The following is a 23,290-nucleotide window of genomic DNA, read 5'->3' as shown; positions in this document are numbered from 1 at the left end:
AAAATAATTAATGATCTTTATAATTTTCATGGCACACCAGCTGAAAATCACTGGTATATTGCAAGGCACAGAATAGGATCACAAATCGTGTTCCGTATTCCAGGGCTCCGTAACAGTACAAAGAGGGGTTATCCACTCTAAAGTGAGGTTTGGAAGGGGATGAGCCTCACAAGAGATTTTCTGGAAAAGGCGAAGGTAGAGTCAACCCTGACAGGCAAGGGACCCAGTAACCTGTGAGAAATGGATCCTGTCTCTGAAGCTCGTCCTTTTTTCCCTAAAATGAGGTGGCTTTCAGTGGGAGATTGAGGGGGAGTTTGGATGCCCTCTGACCAGCACCCGCTTCTCGAAGGACAGAATGTCTCCCATCCTGTTCCGGAACTGTCTTACCTCTGCATCTGAGACAGGCCAGAGTGCTGCCCCCAGGTGGCGCTCCAGCCACCGGCCCTACCTGGGCAGCAATTAGCCGCAGGTTTGGCGCTGTCCGTGGTTCTGGAGCGTACCTGAGCTCTGAGTTCAGGAAATTCTCAACAACTGTGGGCTCAAATGCACAGGGCCAAGGTCCTGAGCCTTGATCAATATGGTTCCTAAGTCAGAGGCTTTGAAAAGTCTGAGTTCCCTCATCTAAAAGAGGATTCAGGGGAGGGACTCGTCCCTGTCCTTTTCCTCTTACCCCTTCTTGTTGAACTAAAAATCATACTTTTGAACTATGGTGCCAGCCTGGCTAAGTGACAGGGAGGAAAAAGGTAGTTTTCTGAGGTTCCAGATTACACTGATGTTGCTGGTTTATGGGCCAAAGTGTAGTCCATGACCGGATCTCCCCTCAGTTAAAGGAGTAGGGAAAATATTCACTGAAGGTACTGGAGTTCCAGACTCAGAGCTGTACCTTTCTATATATTGTACCATTTATTCCTCATAATCAACCTGAGGGAGGCTTGGTTAATAATTCTAATTTTACAGAGTGTGAAACTGAGACTTGATGTGGCAAGTGACCTTCACCCAAGGTCACTAACATCACTGTCACTAACTCACTACCATCATCGGTGCACATTTTGGGGCAGGGATTGCAAACCACTATACCTGGCACCATGGGAAAGGCACCCGAATCCCCCTGTACTGGCTTCCCCAAAGACCCGGAAGAGCAAATGACACTCGGGGAAGGTTTCCTGTTTAAAAGGGATGGACTATCAGAGAAAAGCCCAGGATTGGTGGTGGATGCAGAAAACAGGAGAAATGCTCCCTGGAAGGGAGAGCTAAAGGGATTAAGGTCATGTCTCCAGGGACCAGCCACCATCCCTGGACTAGTGGAAATGCTGGACTTGCTTTCTATTAGTGAGGAGTGATTTCACTTAGCATTTTCCACTGAAAGGACCCCAGAGGAGAAAGTTTCCCAGCAAATTCCTATATGTAAATAGTTACCAAGTTATTCAGGCCACCACTGAGAAGTAAGACTTCAGTGTGGCCTGCAGAGAGGGTAGCCTGTGGAGAATGTTAGACCAGCTTTTCTTTTGGAGAAGCAGGGAAAAAGATGGACATGAGAGCAAAGAATGTGCAGAGATTGGTGATAATAACAAGAAATGTTGAGAAAACATATTTACTCCCCATTCCGGGCTGGATGCTGTGTTAGCTGTGTTTACACTGCATGCTTTCTCATTACAAGTAGCAAATAGGAACCTTCCTTGTAAAATAATTGACATTTGGGGAGAGGTTGAGATACTTAAAATATTCACATATGGTGAGATTTTCCACAGGCACTGTGCCAGGGGCTGGAGATGGAAGAGCATACAAAGCAGATGTGTCCTTAACTTCAAAGTAAACGAGGACATTGTGTGGTGCCTCAGTTTTCTCATCTGGGGGGCTGTTGTGAGGGTGGGGTAGGGCTTTGGAGACCTGGATTGCCCTACGTCTGCCAGGACCAACATCTTTTCAGCATTCATCAACCCTATCCTTACCTCCCCTCACTATATGACAGGCCCTGCCAGCCCTCTTGGCCTGTAATCAGGCAGATCCTGTGACTGGCATGCTCTTTCCCTGCTTCCCTACGATATAATCATTCGATCCTTGCACTTTAGGTGCGTACATTGTAAAGAACATATAGTTGGAATATTAATCCAAGCTGACTCTGTTTTTAACAAAAAGCATTTACATAATCATTTTTAGTGTGCCACCAACTCCACCTTACTTTATCTCTCCATCCTTCTTTTTTTTGTTGTTGTTACAGTTTTGGCCGGGGCTGGGTTCAATCCCACCACCCTCAGTATATGGGGCTGGCATCCTACTCACTGAGCCTATCTCTCCATTCTTGATTTTCTTTTATTAAGTTTACAAAGTTAAAAACTTTGTAAGGGAAGTAGACAGGCGCACAGCCTACAGACATATGAAAAAATGCTCATCATCCTTAATCATCAGAGAAATGCAAATCAAAACTCTTTGAGATATCATCTAACTCCAGTAAGATTAGCCCATATCACAAAATCCCATGACCAGAGATGTTGGCGTGGATGTGGAGAAAAGGGAACACTTCTACACTGCTGGTGGGGATGCAAATTAATACATTCCTTTTGGAAAGATGTTTGGAGAACACTTAGAGATCTAAAAATAGACCTGCCATGCAATCCTATAATTCCTCTACTACGTATATACCCAGAAGACCAAAAATCACATGATAACAAATATATTTGTACCAGAATGTTTATTGCAGCCCAATTCATAATTGCTAAGTCATGGAAAAAGCCCAAGTGCCCATCAATCCACAAACGGATTAATAAATTGTGGTATATGTACATCATGGAATATTATGCAGCCTTAAAGAAAGATGGAGACTTTACCTCTTTCATGTTTACATGGATGGAGCTGGAACATATTCTTCTTAGTAAAGTATCTCAAGAATGGAAGAAAAAGTATCCAATGTACTCAGCCCTACTATGAAACTAATTTATAGCTTTCATATGAAAGCTATAACCCAGCTATAACCTAAGAATATGGGGAAGGGGGAGAAGGAGGGGAGGGGGGGGAGGTGGGCGGAGGGAGGGTGATTGGTGGGATTACACCTATAGTGCATCTTCCAAGGGTACATGTGAAACTTAGTAAATGTAGAATATAAATGTCTTAACACAATAACTAAGAAAATGCCAGGAAGGCTATGTTAACCAGTGTGATGAAAATACATCAAATGGTATATAAAACCAGTGTATGGTGCCCCATGATTGCATTAATGTACACAGCTATGATTTAATTTAAAAAAAAAAAGAAAAAATACTTTGTAAGGAAGTTTAGTAATAAAGAAGTAGCTGTGGTATGGTGAATTCTTTTTTTTTTTGCAGTTTTTGCCCAGGGCTGGGTTTGAACCTGCTATGTCTGGCATATGAGGCCAGTGCCCTACCCCTTTGAGCCACAGGCGCTGCCCCAGTACAGTGAATTCTTATAACACAACTAGGTTATGTTATACATTGTGATTGTATTCTTTTAGTCATTACAATAAAAATTATAGCATGCATAATTATCAAAATCTTTAGTAAATGAAAACCTCTCTATCCTCCTAGATAATATATAGATATTGGGACATGTGAAGTAAGTACACTTACTCCCCTTTATATTTAGTGGTTATTATTGTCAGGAATTCTAAAACTATCTCTTGCTTTTATTCTACAAGTAATAAAGCTCCCCATTTATTTACTCCAAAAGATCTTTGTTACATCCTCATTTTGATTGATATTAGAGATAGTATTTTTTTTTTGAGACAGTGTCTCACTTTATCACCCTCCTTAGAGTGCTGTAGCATCACAGCTCACAGCAACCTCCAACTCCTGGGCTTAGGCAATTCTCTTGCCTCAGCCTCCTGAGTAGTTGGGACTACAGATGTTCGCCACAACGCCTGGCTATTTTTTGTTGCAGTTTTGTTGGGGCAGGGTTTGAACCCACCACCCTCGGTATATGGGGCCGTTGCCCTACCTACTGAGCCACAGGCGCCGTCCAGTTAGAGATAGTATTTGCTTTCTTCCACTCTCCATAGTTGCTACTGATAATTTAGTTGTCAATTAAATGCTTGTCATTTGAAGGTAATCTGCTTTTTTTCTCTGGTTGCTGTTCAGATTTTCTCCTCATCTTTGGTTTTCTTTGACTTACCCTTACCTTGATATAAACTCAATGTGAGGAAGATTTCCTATGACAGTTCCAACCTTTGGCTGGGCCACACACAAGACCATAGAACAAAAATTTGCATTTTTGGCATGGGCAAATGCCCTTGGGAATTTTGACATTTGGCTTAGATATCCTGTTCAATTCTCTGGGTTTCAGCTTTCCCCTAAATTTTGGTCTGGTAAGTTCTCATTTTCGTTTTAGGTATTCTGTACTATTTGAGTGAAAGATTTTTTTTTTTCTATTTATTTTTTCCCAAAGGATTTTTTTGTTTTTCAATCCAAATCTTTTTTTTTTTTTTATAGAGACAGAGTCTCACTTTATTGCCCTTGGTAGAGTGCCATGGCATCACACAGCTCACAGCAACTCCTCCAACTCCTTAGGTGATTCTCTTGCCTCAGCCTCCCAAGTAGCTGGGACTACAGGCACCTGCCACAATGCCTGGCTATGTTTTTGTTGTTGTTGCAGTTTGGCCGGGGCCAGGTTTGAACCCGCCACCCTTGCTTTATGGGGCTGGCGCCTTACCGACTGAGCCACAGGCGCCACCCTCAACACAAATCTTGATGGAATTGATCTCAACTCACCTCCTTGTGGTATTGAAAATGGGGGTATCTGGGTATGGGGGATCAGTGTTCTCCTAGTAGCACACTAAAATTATCCACTTCTTTCCTTGTGGTCACTTTCTAAAGTTTAGAAAATAACATTGTCATTAATCTGGGTTTGGATACTGATGGTGAATATTTGGCTGTTTTGTACATCTTTACATGAGGAAGAAAAGGAGCTTTTTCTTCAGTCCACCCTTTCAACCCAAGACCATCCATGAATTCATGTTTGAAGCAAGGGGGTGTAAGCCAACAAAGCGAGGTGACCTGGATTCCTGAAAGGGGATCTCAAATGGCAAAGAATGTGGCATAAACCAGCATGGAAGGCATAAGGAAGGGTGAGCCAAGAGGAAAGGATGAATAGGTGAACAGCAGGGAGATCATGAAGAGCTTTAAATACCAAAGGGCAGTGTTTGTTTGTGATGTGTTGTCTATAGCCGGGGAGCCATGAACAGGTTCGGGCAAGACAGAGTCAGCATTGGCTTTTTGGCTTTTGGAAAGATCCTTGTGGGTGCCTAATGAGAAGGAGAAAGACTAGAGGTGAGGGAATATCCTGGAAGGATTGACAAGTAAAAGTGGGGCAAGGGGATGACCCTGGAGAGGATATGAGATGCTACATCATGAACCAAATGCCAGGTTGGGAGAGGGGTGGTCTTTCCTAGGGAGTCTATGAAGAGTTCTGAGCATGGCGGATGATGCCAACACATTGCTGCCTTGTTTTCCATGACTGGTCACCACCAGCCTCAGGACAACTTCCCAGCAGGACCTTTCTGTTTGAGGAGTAGAGACCAGCAATGCATGCTAGAACCTCTGTTGTTTGATTTGCATGTGGTTGATTTCTTTAATGTTCACAACAGCTTTTGAGGTAATACATACAATCTCTGATTATAGAACAGGAAATCGAGGCACAGAGAGATGAGGTGAGCTGGTTGATAACAATGCTGTAGAGAGCACTGGAGCTTGAGTTTGAGCCCGTATCTCTAATTCTGTCATCCTCTTTCTGCTCTACCTGTACAGTAGTTACTGTTAATATTGTCACAAGGCTCTGAGTGCTTCAACACAGGACCCTGACTGGTCCTTTCCTCCCACCAGCTAGGACTGAGTTCTGGGTGAGTTCTCACTTGCTTGGCTTGATCTCTGAGTACTCTGTGGTGCATGTGGCCTTCTGGTCCTGAGGCTTCCTCGCCTTCATCTCTTGAAAGCTGACAGAAGCATAATAGAGGTCCTGCTCTCCCAAGGGCTGGGTGTCCCTCACAGTGGACTCTTGGTCTGGAGGGTTGTCTGGCCAGGGCTTTTGCCTGGAACCCTGAGAAAGGGGAGAGAAAGGAATCATAGTAGAAATAAAGAGGCAGCTGTAGTATAGTAAATCCTTGTAATTTTATGTTGACTCAACATTCATTTAGGATAAAGTTGGACTTCCTCATACCAGCAGCAGGGTTAGTTACCCTTGACAGTTTCTACTTCTCTACCTTTCCAAGTTCTTCAAGGTGGTTGATTCAGATTTTTGTCCTGTACAACCACCTCCTGCTGACCACTTTCCTATGGGACAGCTGAACACAACCCTACCTGACTCACCCCCAGTCCCCACACCTCACATGGGCTGTACAACTATGCTGTCGTGACCACCTCTCAGACACAATGTGACTCCATAGAATTTGTGCCTGCCTGCTCTAAATCCCCCAATTACAGCTTCCTGTGGGAAGCCTGCTTGGGTAATGCCCAGGACTCTAATTAAGGATTTGGCTACAGGTTCCCCTTGCCTTTTGCCCCACCCACTGGTTGAGTATGTGTGTCCCAGATGGCCCTCCCTTCCCACTGGCATTGTGACAGGTGCTGCCTTCTCTCTGGGACCTGTAAGTAATAAACTGCTTCTGTTATTTTATATGTTTTGTTGTGTTGCCTGCTCTGTGTCTCACCTGACTGACACACCCTAACCTAAACTCTCCTGTTCAGAGCTCTCCGAGAGAATAGAAATAAACTGGATGCAGATCACAGAAGAGACTTGAGAGCATCTGCTATTATAAACAAGTTGCTTGTGAGAGAGATGCCTGGTCACAGGCTGAATAACTAAGCATTATGATAAAGAAGTATTCTGTGAGTGGCACATTGTAGGCATTCATGACAAAAATCCTTTGTTTTTTTTTTTGCAGTTTTTGGCCAGGGCTGGGTTTGAACCTGCCACCCCCAGTATATGGGGCCGGTGCCCTACTCTTTGAGCCACAGGCACCACCTGACAAAATCCTTTGAATTCCTGTCTAGGCAGGACTAGAGTTTATGACCACTCTCCAGATAGAGACCTCAAGACCAAATTAGTCAAAAATATAACACCTGGTCCCCAAAGGGAAGTTGGGATGATGTAATTAATCCCTTCATTCTTTTATTCCTGTGAAGTCAACTATTTACTCATCCATTTAAAATTTATCAGACCATATTGAGGCTTTATTAATCACATCGAAATCTCACCAAAAATAAAACAGTGTGAAAGATACTGTAATTATCCTTACCTTAAAGACAGGGAAACTTAGATGGAAAGAAGTTAGATAGCTTGCTCAAGGTCTCTCACCTAATAAAATGGTGGAGCCAAAATTCAACCCAGCCTATTTCCCCTATGCAAGGTCCTGGGATAGGAGCCAAGTATACAGTGGGACACAGACACTGACCAAGGCAGCTTAGAGCCTGCTAGGAGGTGTGGACTATAGATGAGGCAAACTTCTACCTTCAGCATACATTACAAGATGTTTTGGGTGCAAACTAGACAAGAGATGGCAATTCTGGATCCTGGACCCACTTCCATAAAACAAAAACAAAATGGAACAGAACCCAAGTTCCCCAGCAAAGATGGCACTTTGCTTTTATTTATTTATTATTATTGTTATTTTTTGCAGTTTTTGGCCAGGTTCGGGGTCTGAACCCGCCACCTCTGGCATATGGGGCTGGCTCCCTTTGAGCCACAGGTGCCGCCTATTTATTTATTTTTTGAGACAGAGTCTCACTATGTTGCCCGCACCAGAGTTCTGTGGCGTCACAGCTCACAGCAACCTCCAACTCTTGGGCTGAAGTGATTCTTTTGCCTCAGCATCCCAAGTAGCCAGGACTACAGGTGCCTGCCACAATGCCCAGCTATTTTTTGTTGCAGTTGTCATCATCGTTGTTTAGCAAGCCTGGGCTGGGTTTGAACCCACTAGCCTGGGCTACAGGCACTGGGCCAAAGATGGCACTTTAGACACTAATAAGCAATTCCCTTCCCTCTCCCACCTCTGCGCACCATCCTCCCCTTCATGCTGTGGAAATGGATGTTGGGGCCAGGCACAGTGGCTAAGGCCTTTATCCCAGACTCTGGGAGGCCGACAAGGGAGGATTGCTTGACCTCAGGAGTTCAAGACCAGCTGAGCAAAAATGAGACCCCATCTCTATTAAAAATAGAAATAATTAGCCAGGTATTGTGGCAGGTGCCTATAGTCCCAACTACTTGGGAGGCTGAGGCAGGAAGATCACTTGAGCCCAAGAGTTTGAGGTCACTGTGAGCTATGATAATGCCACAGCACTCTACCTAGGGTGACAGAGTGAAACTCTATCTCTAATAATAGTAATAAAGTAAGTAAAATTGCAACTCATAATCTCATACCACATTCCTGAGCTCCCTTTAAGATTAAAAAAGAAAAAAAAAAGAAATGGATATTGAAAACAACATTTAAATAGTAGCTCAGATGTTTTTAAAAAAGGATTCCAGGTTAGGAAGAAATGGTTCCACTGCATCAAACAAAAATACAAACAAGATGAAATGACAAAGTAGCTATATGCACTGATATTACTGCAAAGAGAGGAAAATGATACGTGTATAAGGCTGACGCAGTTCAAAACACCTGCCCTCATGCAGTTCCTCATTACGGGAGAGAACAGTAATACCAGGTCACAGTATAAGTGAACCCCATGTGTGGTGCTCACTCTTCCAGGCCTTCCTTGTAACAAACCACTGAGACAAGAATTAGCATATTAATGTGCCATTTCTAGAAGAGAAAAAACAAAGAAACAGAGAGATTAGTTAGTTTATCCAAGGTCACACAGCTTGCAAGTAGATGAATCCAGAACTTCAATGCCAGACATTGAACTCCCAGGGTTATGCTGTGAATCACTTTACTGTTCTGTTCCTGGTACAAAAGTGCACAGAAGGATTGAAAGAAAAGTAATAGGAAAAAACCAAAGCTCTCTCTACCACAGTTCTCGTCAAGGTAGTGAATTCACACAAGTTACTGTCTCTATTCTCCAAGACCCAACAACAGAGGAACTAAGGATGGAACCTTTGGATAAACAAAATTTTATAAATCATACAGTGATTGGCCAATTAATCACACCCAAATCCCTGGGGGAAAGTGAAGCCTAATTTGAACAAACAAGGTAGGAGGGCTGGGGTAGCTGCAACCTGGGAGTGGGCAGCTGGCTTATTGATGAGAAGGCAGGTTACCCCAAACACACTTGAATTCTGCTCCTTTCTTTCCCCTATCCTGGCCTTGGGACAATTGCTATAAAATCCAGGGTATGGACAGGACGTGATGTGCAGGTGTCCATGAGGCAAGTGTTGGACAAGCCCCTAGGGCCCACTGGGATGAAGAGACCAGAGGTGGGGCCTCACTGGACTTGGATGTTTCATTTCTATTTTCTTTACCCCACCGTCCCCAGGAAGGTAGATCACAATCCAGGGAGCGTCCTGGTCCAATGTTCCTTCTTCACAAAGATCTGAAGATGAAGGGGTGACTTAGATGAAGGGGTGACTTAAGCTGCTTTCTTGAGGTGACAAGGAAGTGGGAGTGGCAGGTCATGGTTTTGGTTCCTAGGGTGCTCCCCCCAGGGCTTGTCCCCATCTTTCTTTCGAGCTCAGCAAGCCTCACGCAAGCCAGTATCTGCTTTTCACAGACAGAGAAGCCCAAACTCAGGGGAATGTGAGCTCACAGCTCAGAAGACAGGGCTCCTAAGGGGAAAAGCAAACCAATGGAGCCTCATAGACCACCTAAAACACAAGTAGTTCTTAGAAAACTTTGATCAAGAATTTAAAGTAGCACAGTGGTTACAGCGCCAGCCACATGCACTGAGGCTGGTGGGTTCAAGCCCAGCCTGGGTCAGCTAAACAACAATGACAATTACAACAAAAAATAGCCAGGTGCTGTGGCAGGCGCCTGTAGTCCCAGTTACTTGGGAGGCTGAGGCAAGAGAATTGCTTAAGCCCAAGAATTTGAGGTTGGTGTGAAGTGTGATGCCACTGCATTCTATTGAGGGTTACATAGTGAGACTCTGTCTAAAAACAACAACAACAAAAAAAAGAATTTAAACTACGAACACTAAATGCACTAAAAAAGTTAAGTGGTAATATTAGCACAAGAACAGGCATAAAATATTTACATCAGTCAGAGAGTGTGTATGTCAAATGCATGTGAGCCATAAATAAGAAATTATGTAATTATGTACTTTATGCAAAAAGGACCAGGTGGAAATATTATATCTGAAAAACATAGTAGGGAGAACCCAAAGGATGGAAAGAAGAACATAATGAATTCAACTCCAAGGGAAAATAAGTGAGCTGGAAAGGCTATTTAAAGTAATCCTTAAAAGGAAGTAGGGTAGGTAAAAAAAAGATTGATTTAGACAGAGAACAGAAATAGAAAACATCAGTATTCAGTTAACAGCAGTCTTAAGTGGGATGAGAAGGAAATAGAAAACAAATAGTATTTCAAAAAAATAGTGGAAATGAAATTTCCAAACTTAAAGAAAGATGAACAACCTCAGCTGAAGGGGCAAGAGAAAATATGAGGGAAATCCCACACCCAGATACGGTATAGTAAATCTTAAGAATATCAGAACCAAAGAGAAAACTGTAAAGGTTGTCAGGGGGAATGAATGGATTACCTACAAAGATATGAGATTCAGCATGACATGATTTCTTATGGCAATACTGGATGCCAGAGACAGTGCAGTGAAGTTTAAGGAATCAAAGGAAAATCACTTTGATCTTAAAATTCTGTCCTGCCAAATGAAATTCATATGCAAGGGCATAAAAAAATTTTTTCAGACACACAATTCCTTAGAAAACACAGAATTGAAAACACGTTGGGAGAAGAATGCAAATACAAACAGGAAAAAAACCAGGAAATTCTGACAGGTATAAGATAGAAAGGTGAGGGCAGCGCCTGTGGCTCAAAGGAGTCGGGCGCTGGCCCCATATGCCAGAGGTGGCGGGTTTAAACCTAGCCCTGGCCAAAAACTGCAAAAAAAAAAAAAAAAAAGTCTTGTTAGTAAGACAGAGATATTCTTTTTTTATTTTTTATTTTTTTAGATAAGAAGTCTCAAAACGTTGCCAGGCTGCTCGTATCTCTTGGTTCAAGGGATCCTCCCTCCTTGCCTTCCCAAGTAGCTGAGACTACACACTCAGCTGAGAATGGTAGCTGAGCTACCATTCTTGGCAAGATATTGATTTTTTAAGTAAGAGAGGAGAAAAATGAAATATTAAAAAAAGTAATTAAGTGAGAGTAAAAGGTAAAAGAGTAGGAAAAAAGATCCACATAACAACAAAGCAAACCCAACACAGAATGCTGCCAAATTAGATTTTTGAAACCCTGGTTATATACTACTAAAGCATAAATATAAAATGTTGGAGGGGAAAAAAGGATGGTAAAGTATCAGGCATCTAATTAACCAGTAACAAACTGTTAGAGCTATGTCAAGCTCCAATTCAACAGACTTTAAAACAAGAAGTATCCACATGCATAGAGAGAATCACTGTGGTATAAAATGCTCAATTCATTCAGGAGATATAATACTTCTAAAATATACAGCTTTGATTTAAAAGCACATCAAATATAATAAACACAGTTGATAGGACTGCAGCAAGAAATTGACAAACATATTATCAAAATTTCAGTGCACCTCTCGAGTATTGACAAGTCAGGAAAATCTGGATTCAAACATTTAAATTAGTACACTGGCCTGTTGATTTAAAAAATAAAAAATATGTATTATTTTTTTTTTTTTTTTTCTGAGATAGTCTTGCTCTGTTGCTCTGGAGTAAAGTGCCATGGTGCTTCATAGTCCACACCAACTTCAAACTCTTGGGCTCAAGTGATCCTATGATCACAGTCTCCTGAGTAGCTGGGACTAAAGGTGTCTGCCAAGACACCCAGATAGTTTTTCTATTTTTAGTTGAGATGGGGTCTCACTCTTGCTCAGGCTGGTCTTGAACTCCTGAACTCAAGCAATTCACCCTCCTCAGCCTCCTAGAGTTGTAGGATTATAGGTGTGAGCCACCATATATATTATTCTTAAGAGCACAGGGAATATTTACAAAAATTTGTTATGTACAGGTCACAAATCAAGTTTCAACAAATTAAAAACATTTTTTTAGGGCCAGGCGCAGTGGCTCACACCTGTAATCCTACAACTCTGGGAGGCTGAGGCGGGTGGATTGCCTGACCTCATGAGTTCGAGACCAGCTTGAACTAGAACAAGACCCCGTCTTTAAAAATAGCTAGGTGTTGTGGTGGGCATCTGTAATCCCAGCTACTCAGAAGGCTGAGGTAAGAGAATTGCTTGAGTCCAGAAGTCTAAGATTGCTGTGCACTATGACGCTACAGCACTCTAGTGGGGACTACAAAGTGAGACTCTGTCTCAAAAAAAAAAAAAAAAAAATTTTTTTTTTTTTTTTATTTAAAAACTAAGTACCATAAGAACCATGTATTTTGGCTGAATGGTAACTCACTCCTGTAATCTTAACCACTTGGGAAGCTGAAGTGGGAGGATTGCTTGAGTCCAGGAGTTGAAGATCAGCCTGGGCAACTTCGCAAGACCCCAACTCTTTACGATTTGTTAAAAAATTAGCTGGGCATGGTGGCATATGGTTGCAGTCCAAGCTACTTGGGAGGCTGAGGTGGGAGAATCACTTCATCCCAGGAGGGTTTTTTTGTTCTTCTTGTTTTGTTTTATTCTTCAGACAGGGTCTCACTGTGTTGCCTAGGCTAGAATGCTGTGGTGTAATCATGGCTAGAGCACTAGAGAGATGGAAGGAGACCCTGTCTCGTAAAAAAAAAAGAAAAAAGAAAAGAAATAGCATGTATTGTGACCAAAAGGCACTGAGCTAGATTTTAACTGTGGAAAGATGGTTAAAATCCCTATACATTTGGAATTTTTAAATCCCCAATAAATTAAGATTCAAATGAGAAATCACCAAGATGTTTTAAAAATATCCATAACTGAATGATATTAAAATAGTACATATTGGGTGGTGCCTGTGGCTCAATGGAGTAGGGCACCAGCCCCATATGCCAGAGATGGTGGGTTCAAACCCAGCCCTGGCCAAAAACTGCAAAAAAAAAGTATACATCAAAACTTGTGGAATGGGGTGAAACTGGCATTTTGAGAGAAATTTATCCATAACTATTTTTACAAGGAAAGAAGAGCTTTAAATTAATAAGCTACATACCCAGCTTAAAAATTAATTAAAGAACATCAGAATAAACCAAAGCAAGTAGAAGGAAGGTGCTGAGAAAATCAAAGTAAAAATAAATAAAGTAGAAAACAAAGCTAGAGTGAGAAAACCAACAATCCCAAAAGCTGGTTCTGTGCAACTGAAAATAAAATAGACAAACAATTAACAAGATCCAGCTAGAAAAGAGAAGAGAGAAGTCACAAATAACCAATGTCGGGAACAAGGAAGAGGAAGTAATTTCAACAAAAATGAGTAGCATAAAGACAACAGAATATCACCCATAAAAATTATAACACTTTAAGTCCCTAGAAAAAGCTCACTGAAAAACACAGGAAGTGACTGAATTAGAAAAATTGCCTACAGAGACACCACCAGCCCAGATAGTTTTACAAGTGACATCTATCAATCCTTCAAGAAACAAATCATTCCAATTTTATACACTTTCAACCAGATAATAGAAAAAAGAGAGACTAGTCCCTAATTCCTCAATATAATCTGGATGCCCAAACAAAAGGAACGGGAGGAGAAAGGCAAATAACCAATCTACTGGACCCATGCATATAGAGATGCAAAACTGTTAAGCAAAAGTTTTCTATCAAACAGAGTCTATCAGGGTAGCAAAAATGCATACCACCAACAACGTGGTTTTCTCCCAGGAATGAGGGAGTAGTTTTATATATTAGAAAACCTTTTGTTTGCATTCACCATGGTAACAGATTAAACAGAAAAAAATCCTATCAGTATAAGCATTTGCAAAGTTCAACAGAAATTTCTGGTAAAAACTTAGTGATAGAAGGGAACTTCCTTAATCAGATAAAGGTTAAGAAAGATCAACTTACATGGCAGGATATTGAGAGCATTTCCTTCAAAATCAGGAGTAAAAGAGTTCCATGGTCACCATGTCTCTTCAACTTTGGAGTCTTAGCCAACATATTAAGATAATAAAAATGAATGAAGGGCTTAGGATAAAGGGAAGAAATAAGCTATTATCTTGCAGGTGTTATGATCATCTAATCTGAAATCCTAAAAGATTCTTCAAACAGTATCTGGATCAATTTGTGATTTTTTTCTTTCTTTTTTTTTTTTTTTTGAGACTGTTGCCCTGAGTAGAATGCCATGGCGTCACAGCTCGTGGCAACTTCAAACTCTTGGGCGTAAGCAATTCTCTTGCCTCAGCCTCCTAAGTAGCTGGGACTACAGGCTCCCGCCACAATGCCTCACTATTTTTTTGTTGCAGTTGTCATTGTCATTTTAGCTGGGGCCCAGGCTGGGTTCGAACCCAACACCCTCAGTGCATGTGGCTGGTGCTGTAAACAGGCACCGAACCTATGATATTTCTTAACTGACAAAAATTTATTATTAAAAGTACTTTAATGTCTATATATCATACAATAGCAGGGCTTAGCAAGTTGGAAGAATATATAAACAATTTAAAATGTATTCAGAACTGAGTTTTCATGAGCTGCCTCTACTCAAAGAATGAAGCCCATCCTTGGCATCCAGGGTAGCTGTCACAAGAAGAGGTGGGTGTCACTATTAAGAGAAGCACAGTTATAGCGAAGTCCCTAGAGCAGGGGTCCTCAAACTGCGCCCCGCGGGCCAAATGAGGCGGTGTGATTGTATTTGTTCCCGTTTTGTTTTTTTACTTCCAAATAAGATATGTGCAGTGTGCATAGGAATTTGTTCATAGTTTTTTTTTTAAACTATAGTCCGGCCTTCCAACAGTCTGAGGGACAGCGAATTGGCCCCCTGTTTAAAAAGTTTGAGGATGCCTGCCCTAGAGGTACCAAGTGGGGGAATTTGACTCCATGAGTGTGGGAAAGAGAAAGGAGAAGCTCTGTGTTGCCAAATGGTGTGGAAATGAAAGGTAACTGGCCACTCTGACATAATCTGCAGTCACACACTGCCCACCATCTGAGGTGCGACATGGACTTCCGTTGCCAGATCATGTTGGGTCAGTGTGTTTGCATTTCCTCATCAAAGTGATTATTTGGGAGGGTGGGTCATTGGTTGAAATATGCACCTGCAACCAATAATACACCTGCAGGGTATACATGCGGCCACGTGTTTCTTGCTTAGTACCCAAAGCCCGAAAGGATGAGTTGAGTCTTGAAGGAACTAAACTTATGTCTGTGGCAAATCCAGCCGCTTTGACTCAGTAAGCTACAATAGTTAAAAATAAGAATATTACTAACTTTTCAGATAGTATTTGTATCACAAAAAAAGAACGGATGAGCAGGCTTAGGAATAAGATTTAAGAATTCCCCGGCTACCAAAACAACAAGATATAAATGACACTCAGGACCAACTTGGGATGTTTCTGAATTACAATGAAATGACTTACTTTAAAAAATAATGACAATTAAGGTTATGGGGGGGGGAAGCAGAAAGAGGGATGGAGGGAGGCGGGTGGGCCTTGGTGTGTGTCACACTTTATGGGGGCAAGACATGATTGCAAGAGGGACTTTACCTAACAATTGCAATCAGTGTAACCTGGCTTATTGTACCCTCAATGAATCCCCAACAATAAAAAAAAAAAAAAATACTTTCATTCTGTATTCCAGCCACAGGCACCGCCCATAAATGTAAATATAGCATTTATGGGCGGCACCTGTGGCTCAACGGAGTAGGGCGCCAGCCCCATATGCCAGAGGTGGCAGGTTCAAACCCAGCCCTGGCCAAAAACTGTGGAGAAAAACAAAAAAAAGATGGCATTTATAACAGCAGCAAAAGCTAGCACTCAGGGATAAAAGTAATAGAAGATGGGTGAGACCTTCATGAATAAATTCTATATCTTTCTTAAAAACCCTACAACAGATTTAAACAAATAGAGAGATAACCTGTTTTCCAAGATAGAAAGACCTGAATATGTAAACAAGTAAATTTTTCCCAAATTGAGCCATAGAGTCAATCCAATTCCATTCAAAATAGCAATAGGAGTATTCAAGGAACTTGACAAACTGATTCTAACATTGAAATGAAAAGACAGAAGCTCAAAACAGCCAAGACAGTCTTGAAGGATATTAAGGAGGAGGTGTTGCTCTGTTAGGTATTAGGACTTATTTTCGAATTTATAGGCTCTGTCAACTCTATAGACAGTTCTGTCTTAGGGACAGTAAAGTTGATCATTTGATAAGAATAGAGGCCACAGAAAGAGGCCCACTCATATATAGAATTTCGATATATGACAGAATTGGCATGTAGTTCTATGGAGGAGAGGGGGAGGAAGGGATTAAGAAAAAAGGAGGAACACATGTGGTTCAACACCATACACCACACACAACAGTCAACTCCAGATAGATTAAGCACTTAAATGCTAAACGGAAAACATACAACTTTCAAAGGAAACTTTACTTGAACATCTTTCTAATCTTAGAATGGGAGAGATTTTCTCTTTTTTTTTTAGAGACAGAGTCTCACTTTGTTACCCTTGGTAGAGTGCTGTAGCATCACAGCTCACAGCAACCTCCAGCTCTTGGGCTTAGGCAATTCTCTTGCCTCAGCCTCCCAAGTAGCCGGGACTCCAGGTGCCCACCACAACGCCCGGCTATTTTTTTGTTGCAGTTTTGCCAACGCTGGGTTCGAACCCGCCACCCTCGGTATATGGGGCCGGTGCCCTACCCACTGAGCCACAGGGGCTGCCTGGGAGAGATTTTCTTAAATGAGATCCAAGAGGCATTCAATAGAAAAGAAAAGATTGATAAATATGATTATATCACAATTACGAAATTCAATTCACCAAAAGTCACCTTAAGAAGAGTGACATCTTACCTTACTTATGGGGGAGAGGTATTTACTGAAAAAATCAGTATGAGAATGTATGAAACCCTCCAACAAATTCAGTAAGAAAGAAAAAGTCAAATATCCAATAGGAAAATGGACTTCAGATGTGACCAGGCATCTTATCACAAAGGTGTGTGTATGCCAGTGAAATCACAAAGAGACTTCTCATCTTCATTGGTAACCAAAGAAATGCAAATCAATACAATACTGGCATAGTGAAGTGACCAGAAAATCAAGAAAGCCAAGCGTTGGAGACATTATACAGTGGCAGAATCTCATATGCATAGATCAGAGTGTAAACGGATAGCTTCCTTGAAAAGACTTTTTTTTTATGATCTTGTAAACATGGACACTCACATGCCCTGTGACCCAGCAATTAAATTTCTAGGTAATGCTAAAGAAAAGCTCAGTTATGTCAATACAATGAGACACCAATAAGAATGTTCATGATAGCAACATCTGGAAATAACTCAAATGTCCATCAATATGAGCCTAGAAAATAGACATAATCATAGAGTGAAACATTATCCACTGGGGAAAATGAATAAACTGCAGCTTTGTACTACATTATAGATGAATCTTCATAATGCACGGTTGAGTCTATAAAGAAAGTCCAAGATGAATCAATGACAATTAAGGACATGGTGTGGGTGGGGGAAGTGGAGAGGAGAGAGAGAAAGGAGGGAGTGCTGGGGAAAGGAAGAGAAGAGAAAAGGAAGGGGGGGTGGGGCCTTGGTGTGTGCCACACCTTTTGGGGGCAAGGCACGATTGCAAGAGGGACTTTGCCTAAGAAATGCAATCATGCCTAAGAAATGCAATCAGTGTAACCTGGTTTTTTGTACCCTCAATGAATCCCCAACAATTAAAAAAAAAGAAAAGAAAGTCCAAGAAGATTGCACAGAGGGTGATAATCTTTGTGGGCTCAGTAGCAGTTAAGACCATGTGGTGTTGGGCGGCCCTGTGGCTCAGTGAATAGGGTGCTGGCTCCATATACTGAGGGTGACGTGTTTGAACCCAGCCTCGGCCAAACTGCAAAAAAATAGTAGTGGCGGGCGCCTGTAGTCCCAGCTACTCTGGAGGCTGAGGCAAGAGAATCGCCTAAGCCCAAGAGCTGGAGGTTGCTGTGAGCTGTGTGATACCACAGCAGTCTACTGAGGGCAACAAAGTGAGACTCTGTCTCTACAAAAAAAAAAAAAAAAAAAAAAGACTACGTGGTGTCTGTTTCCAGTAAACATGTGTGTGACAACACTAGGAAGAGACAGGGGAGGGAGTTAGAGAGCAACACAGGTGATGTAAGTTGTCATCAGTGTTTTGGCCTTAGGTGGGATGGTGGGGTCACAGTTATTTATCATATTATGAATAAAAATGAGTAAGTAAAAGTGAATAAAGCTTGTTCTAGTGACAATAGCTTGGTCATGAACCAAGCATTTTGGATCAACTCTACGGAGGGCATCATGGGCCAGATTTTGTAAAAGGGGGAGGGGGCGTGCTGGAAGGAACAGAGTGAGGGAAAGTAGAAGACCCAGTCCCTGTTCTTGAGAACTTCACAAGCGGGATGAGGGGGTAGAGGCATGGAAATGTGGCTATGATGTGTGAGAAGCCCCTCGGGACAAGGGGGATGTGGACAAAAAGAGATTGATGTCAATGGGAGGGAAATGACAAGATTTTCCCAGAGTAGGAGAAACTGAGGGTGGAGCTGGAAGGATCAGACAGGGTGGTCTGGTGGAAATGGGGGAAGGAGGGGCACTTCAGGTGGAAGGGAAAGTACATGTACAGCCTCAGAGTTGTAAGAGGTTAGATCTGCACAGACAGTGAGGAGTCCCCGGTGGCCAGACCACAGGACAGGCTCAGAGGGCAGGAAATAGGCTGATGTGGCCCTCCAGCGAGGGACCAAGAAACAAGGATTTAATTCTCTAAGCAATGGGCACAAACAACACTGAAACTCCAGGTGGGCTGGAAAGTAATATTTAGGGGAGATGGTTCTGGAATCTCTGAAGTTTGGGCTAAGTGATGGAGGCAGGGAGGTGGGGTGGGCTCAGTGATCAGTAGAGGTGGGGCAGGGAAATGGGAATGGGCAGAGGACCACTCAGCTTTACTCAGAAAGAAGGTTGGACGGGACACAGTGATTTATTGGCTCCGGGAAGTGAAGGGGGAGAAAAGGAGAGAAGACAATGCCCAGGTGTCTGCCCAGGTGACGGGGAGGAGAGGGTCTGGTGAAATGCTGAGGATCTCAGTCTGCACTTGTTGAGCAGACATCTTTAGGGTCCCCACCCCCATGCATGAGAAGATGCCCAACTCACTCACCCAGGCGACTGTACCCATAACAGGGTCTTCATCATCCCTTCGCTCTGGTCTCCCAGCTGCTTGCTTCCTTTGGACCTTCACACTAAGGGAAGAAAACCAGCACGAGGCAGCTGGGATGGCTCAGGCACCTGTGAGCAGGCTGCCCGGACCCCTGTTAAGACGCGAAAATGATGACTGAAGTATCCAGGCCCTGCAATTAGACTCGGAGACCTTCCTGACATGCAAATGGGGGCTTTATCCTCCCAGATGACCAGGGATTTGGTCACGGTGGCCGAGGACTGAATTTTCTTCATTAAAGACTCCCTGTTACACACAAAAACTTGTACATGGATGATTATAACAGTGCTATTCATAATAGCCAAAAGGTGGCAACAACCCAAATATTCATTAATGGATGAATGAACAAATTAAATGTTTTCCATCATAGAATGGAATATTATTTGGAAACAAAAAGGAATTTTTTTCCCCTGAAATGAGGGGTCCCCCTCTCTCACAGGCTGGAGAGTAGGGGCATGACAGTAGCTCACCGCAGCCTCACCTGGGCTCAAGAGGTCCTCCTGCCTCAGCCTCCCAAGCCGCAGGAATGAAGCAATAGGACATACTACATGGATGAACCTTAAATGTGAAGATAAGTGAAAGGCACCAGCCCCAAAGGACGTATTATATTTCTCCATTTACATGATGTGTCCAGAATAGTCAAATTGAGAGAAACAGACAATAGATGAGGGCTGGGAGAAAGATGAGGGAATGATGGCTAAGGGGTATAGGCTTTCTATTTCTTTGGATTTTTTTTTTTTCATTTTGACCTAATGAAAGTTCTAAAATTGATTGTGATGCCAGATGCACAATTCTGTAAATATACCAAAGGCCACTGAATTGTACACTTTTGATGTAAGAATTGAGTACAACGCGAAGTCTATGTTGGTAAAGCTGTTAGGTAAAAGGGAGGAGACCCCTCTGGACCTACATAGCTCTGCGTTTCTGAGATTCCACTACCTCTCTCCTGCCTCCCTCACTCCTCCCTGCACCGTTCCCCGGGACCAAGACTTACATGCACAGGAAGATGAGGCACAGGCAGACGGAGAACAGGGCCATGGCGCCAGCACCTGCAAGGGCCGCAGGCACTACTCCCACCCCCATGACAGATTTCCCTGCAGAAAAGAGGAAGGTGAGATGATGCTTCCAGGACTCAGCCTCTTTCCGGTCTTCCCACACTTCCTTGAGGAACTTGCTCCAGCCACCCTGACACCCTCACCCCAGCTCCCTACTGCCCGGGCCCCACCCCTCTTTCCCTCCACCCACCATTCTGTGATAAGTGCCTCTCCCCTTGCCCCCCCTTCTCCACCACGCCCTCCAGAGCACGACCTCTGACCTGGCAGCAGCAGGATGGTGCCCTTCTGGGCCCCGTGGTTGTTCCGGGCCTCACAGCTGAGTCTGAGGCTGGAGGTGAGCTCCCCATGGAGGCTCAGGGAGCTGTTGACCCAGGGCCCAGCTGAGCTGTTAGTGGTAGTGGAGCCCTGGCTGCTGGTCCCCTCTTGCAGCCCCTCCCCGAGCCACCAGCGCAGGGAGGGGGCCGGCTGGGCACGGAAGCAGCAGCTGCAGCGCAGCCCCTGGGCCTCCCAGGAGCAGGAGGGGCCCAGCAGCTGTGGGGGGTCTGTGGAGGGAGGACAGGACTCGGCAGGGGCTCCTCTCAGAAACCTTCAGATTATGGGCCCGGGTGCCCCCAAACTCACAGTGTACAGAGAGGCTCAGAGAGATATGCTGGGAGCCCAGGAGGTGCTCAGCATGGCAGGTGAATTCTCCTTCGTGTTCCATTTTTACCTGAGGCAGCATCAGGACCCCGGTATTAAAGATGGGGGTGGCATTCAGGGCTGGGGACGCTTGGAACCAGCTCAGGCGTGCAGGAGGGTTGCTGTCAGCAGCACAGAGCAGCCTCAGAGTCTGGCCCTCCAGGACAGAGAGGGACGATGAGTTTTGCAGGATCTTGAGAGCTTTGGGGAGAGGGATTGCAAAGAGATAAAGAGATGGGGCTGACAGTCCCCGTTCTTCCATCCTTCCCAGCACCCAGGGATATCTCACTTTCTTCTTCAGGCTTGGTTTCATCTTGGAAACCAAGGCCTTGGCTGGGCTTTTACACCCTCAGTTGCTGAACAAAAGTGCCTGAGCCTCGTATCTTGAGAAAATGCTCAATATCTCACTATTTGGCCCCTAGACTGCGTGGCAACAAGAGGACAGAGATCCCCAGTGGCTTTGGGGAACAGATTCAGCTAATGTGCCAGGACTACGGAGACTGGAGTAGAAGGCTAGAGAACCACAGGGCCTGTCTGTGAAAAGATGAGAGGGGCAATGATTGCTCCGTGACTGTGTTGGGGGTCCAGAACTAGAGGGATGGGGGATGGGCAGGATCCAAAGTCACCTGAGGGCTTGGCACAGAGAGGGGCTGTGCCATGTAGGAGAATAAACATGGGCTGGGGGTAGAGGGATGGGAGGGTGATAATTCTCATTCCTACTCCTCCCAAATCTGATTTCTATTTCAAGCTCTTGTTCCCCAACCCTGCTCTCAGGGGAGGACCCAGGGCTGATCCCAGCCCCCCCAAAGGAGGATCTTCCCACCTGTGCCATTTCCGAGGATGCTGATGGTGAGGTTCTGTGGAGCATCTGGGACAGAAAGACATGGCTCCAGCTTCAGAGGTGAGGAGTGGATGGGCCTGGGCCAGAGGGACCCAGGTAGGGGCCATAGGAAGCAGGAAGGTGGGGATCGCTGTCCTCCTGGCCCACTTGCCACCCAGACTCTTATAGTTCAAATCCATCCTCAAGTTTCCTCTGGTTTTCCTTCTCTTTCTCTCTCTCCCTCCCTCATACACACACACACACACACACACACATACACACACAGGTACATGCACACCCCACTCCCACTGCCCTTGTGGATGAGACCCAGCTGCCCTTCCCACCACTCACAGGTGACATTAAGCTGGACGGTTCTCTCCGTGGCCACATGAGAGTTTTGGAGTTTCACCTGACAGGTGAGGTTGGTGCCATGGTCCTGGGGCCTCGGGGTGAGGGTGATGGCCGAGGAGTGAAGGGTCCCAGAGTCCAGGGCCTGAAGGACACCCCCCGTCCAGGAGAACCTGAGAGGCCGTCCCCCTGGGCAGGATCCTGGCAGGCTGCAGCTCAGCTGTGTGGGGTGGCCAGACTCCAGAGGCTCCAGAAAGTGGATGGCAGGTTTCTCTGTGAGGGCTGAGGAGGACAGAGGGAGACGCCCCAGGCCCACAGTGTGACTGAGAGTGAGCAGGGCCTCAGGCCCTGAGCTGGCCCTGAGTCCTGTATCTCTTTTAACCACCCCCGACCTACGGCCTGAGCAGGGAACATTCTAATGTCCTGTCCCTGTTCTGATACCGGGTCTCCACATCCCCGGGGCCTGTCCTGGGGCCTCTGCCATACCTGTCACCTGCAGATTCACCCTCTCTTCAGAATTATATTTTACACCATTCTCTTTCTCCATTTGCAAGAAGTAACTCCCTCTGTCCTCTATCTTGGCATTTTTGATGCTCAGGGAGCAGTTTCCATTCCTGATATTTCCACGGAGGAGGAATCGGCCCCTGGTCTGTGTCTTCACTGTTCTGTCTGGGTCGTTTGTGGCCACAGCATCATCAAAGTATATGTGGTCCGCATCCCGGAACCAGTGGATGTAGAGTGGGGGAGAGGAAGACCACTGACTCCAGAAGGAGAAGAAACAGGGCACGAGGACACACAGGCCCTCCTGCCCGGTCACCGAATTCGGCACTTGTACCTTGAACCCTGTGTCCACCTGCAGGGACCCTAGGGGGACACAAAGGCTCAGCTGGAGCTGCAGCTCCCCCCACACTCATGCCCACCTGACCCCCTCTACCCACTCACCCCCCCACAGCAGGGGCAGCAGCAGCAGGGCCAGCATGTCCGTGCTGCCGGGCCTGAGCCCCGGCCAGTCCTTCTGTCAGGGAAGGAAACACCCGAA

General features: G+C 44.5%; 1 protein-coding gene across 2 annotated transcripts; it reads right to left on the bottom strand.

Annotated features, from left to right (window-relative positions):
* Positions 1-4,572: 4,572 nt before the first annotated feature.
* LOC128597536 (sialic acid-binding Ig-like lectin 5) lies at positions 4,573-23,280 on the bottom strand. 2 transcript variants are annotated; one of them, XM_053607971.1, is made up of 9 exons: positions 23,194-23,280; positions 22,738-23,115; positions 22,255-22,533; positions 21,907-21,951; positions 21,027-21,284; positions 20,666-20,947; positions 20,345-20,444; positions 19,294-19,375; positions 4,573-6,042 (listed from the first exon to the last, which is right to left on the bottom strand). In XM_053607971.1, exons 1-9 carry the CDS (start codon positions 23,228-23,230, stop codon positions 5,854-5,856), a joined length of 1,650 nt encoding a protein of 549 aa, XP_053463946.1. In that variant the 5' UTR covers positions 23,231-23,280; the 3' UTR covers positions 4,573-5,853. The 2 variants fall into 2 exon arrangements, with proteins under 2 accessions (XP_053463946.1, XP_053463947.1); XM_053607972.1 differs by lacking the exon at positions 21,907-21,951.
* Positions 23,281-23,290: the final 10 nt, after the last annotated feature.

This window comes from Nycticebus coucang, chromosome 10 (assembly GCF_027406575.1).
Source record: "Nycticebus coucang isolate mNycCou1 chromosome 10, mNycCou1.pri, whole genome shotgun sequence".
Taxonomy (NCBI): Eukaryota; Metazoa; Chordata; class Mammalia; order Primates; family Lorisidae; genus Nycticebus; species Nycticebus coucang.
Note: the sequence above shows the minus strand (reverse complement) of the source record. Positions and strands in the feature narration are given on the sequence as shown.

Excerpts from the sequence above, each read along its gene's own strand:
- LOC128597536 (XM_053607971.1), bottom strand. The coding sequence starts at position 23,230 with ATGCTGGCCCTGCTGCTGCTGCCCCTGCTGTGGGGGG. Across the intron at positions 23,116-23,193 it reads GCTGCCCCTGCTGTGGGGGG|GGTCCCTGCAGGTGGACACA; the intron begins GTGAGTGGGTAG and ends GTGTCCCCCTAG. Across the intron at positions 21,952-22,254 it reads CGTCCAGCTTAATGTCACCT|ATGCTCCACAGAACCTCACC; the intron begins GTGAGTGGTGGG and ends TTTCTGTCCCAG.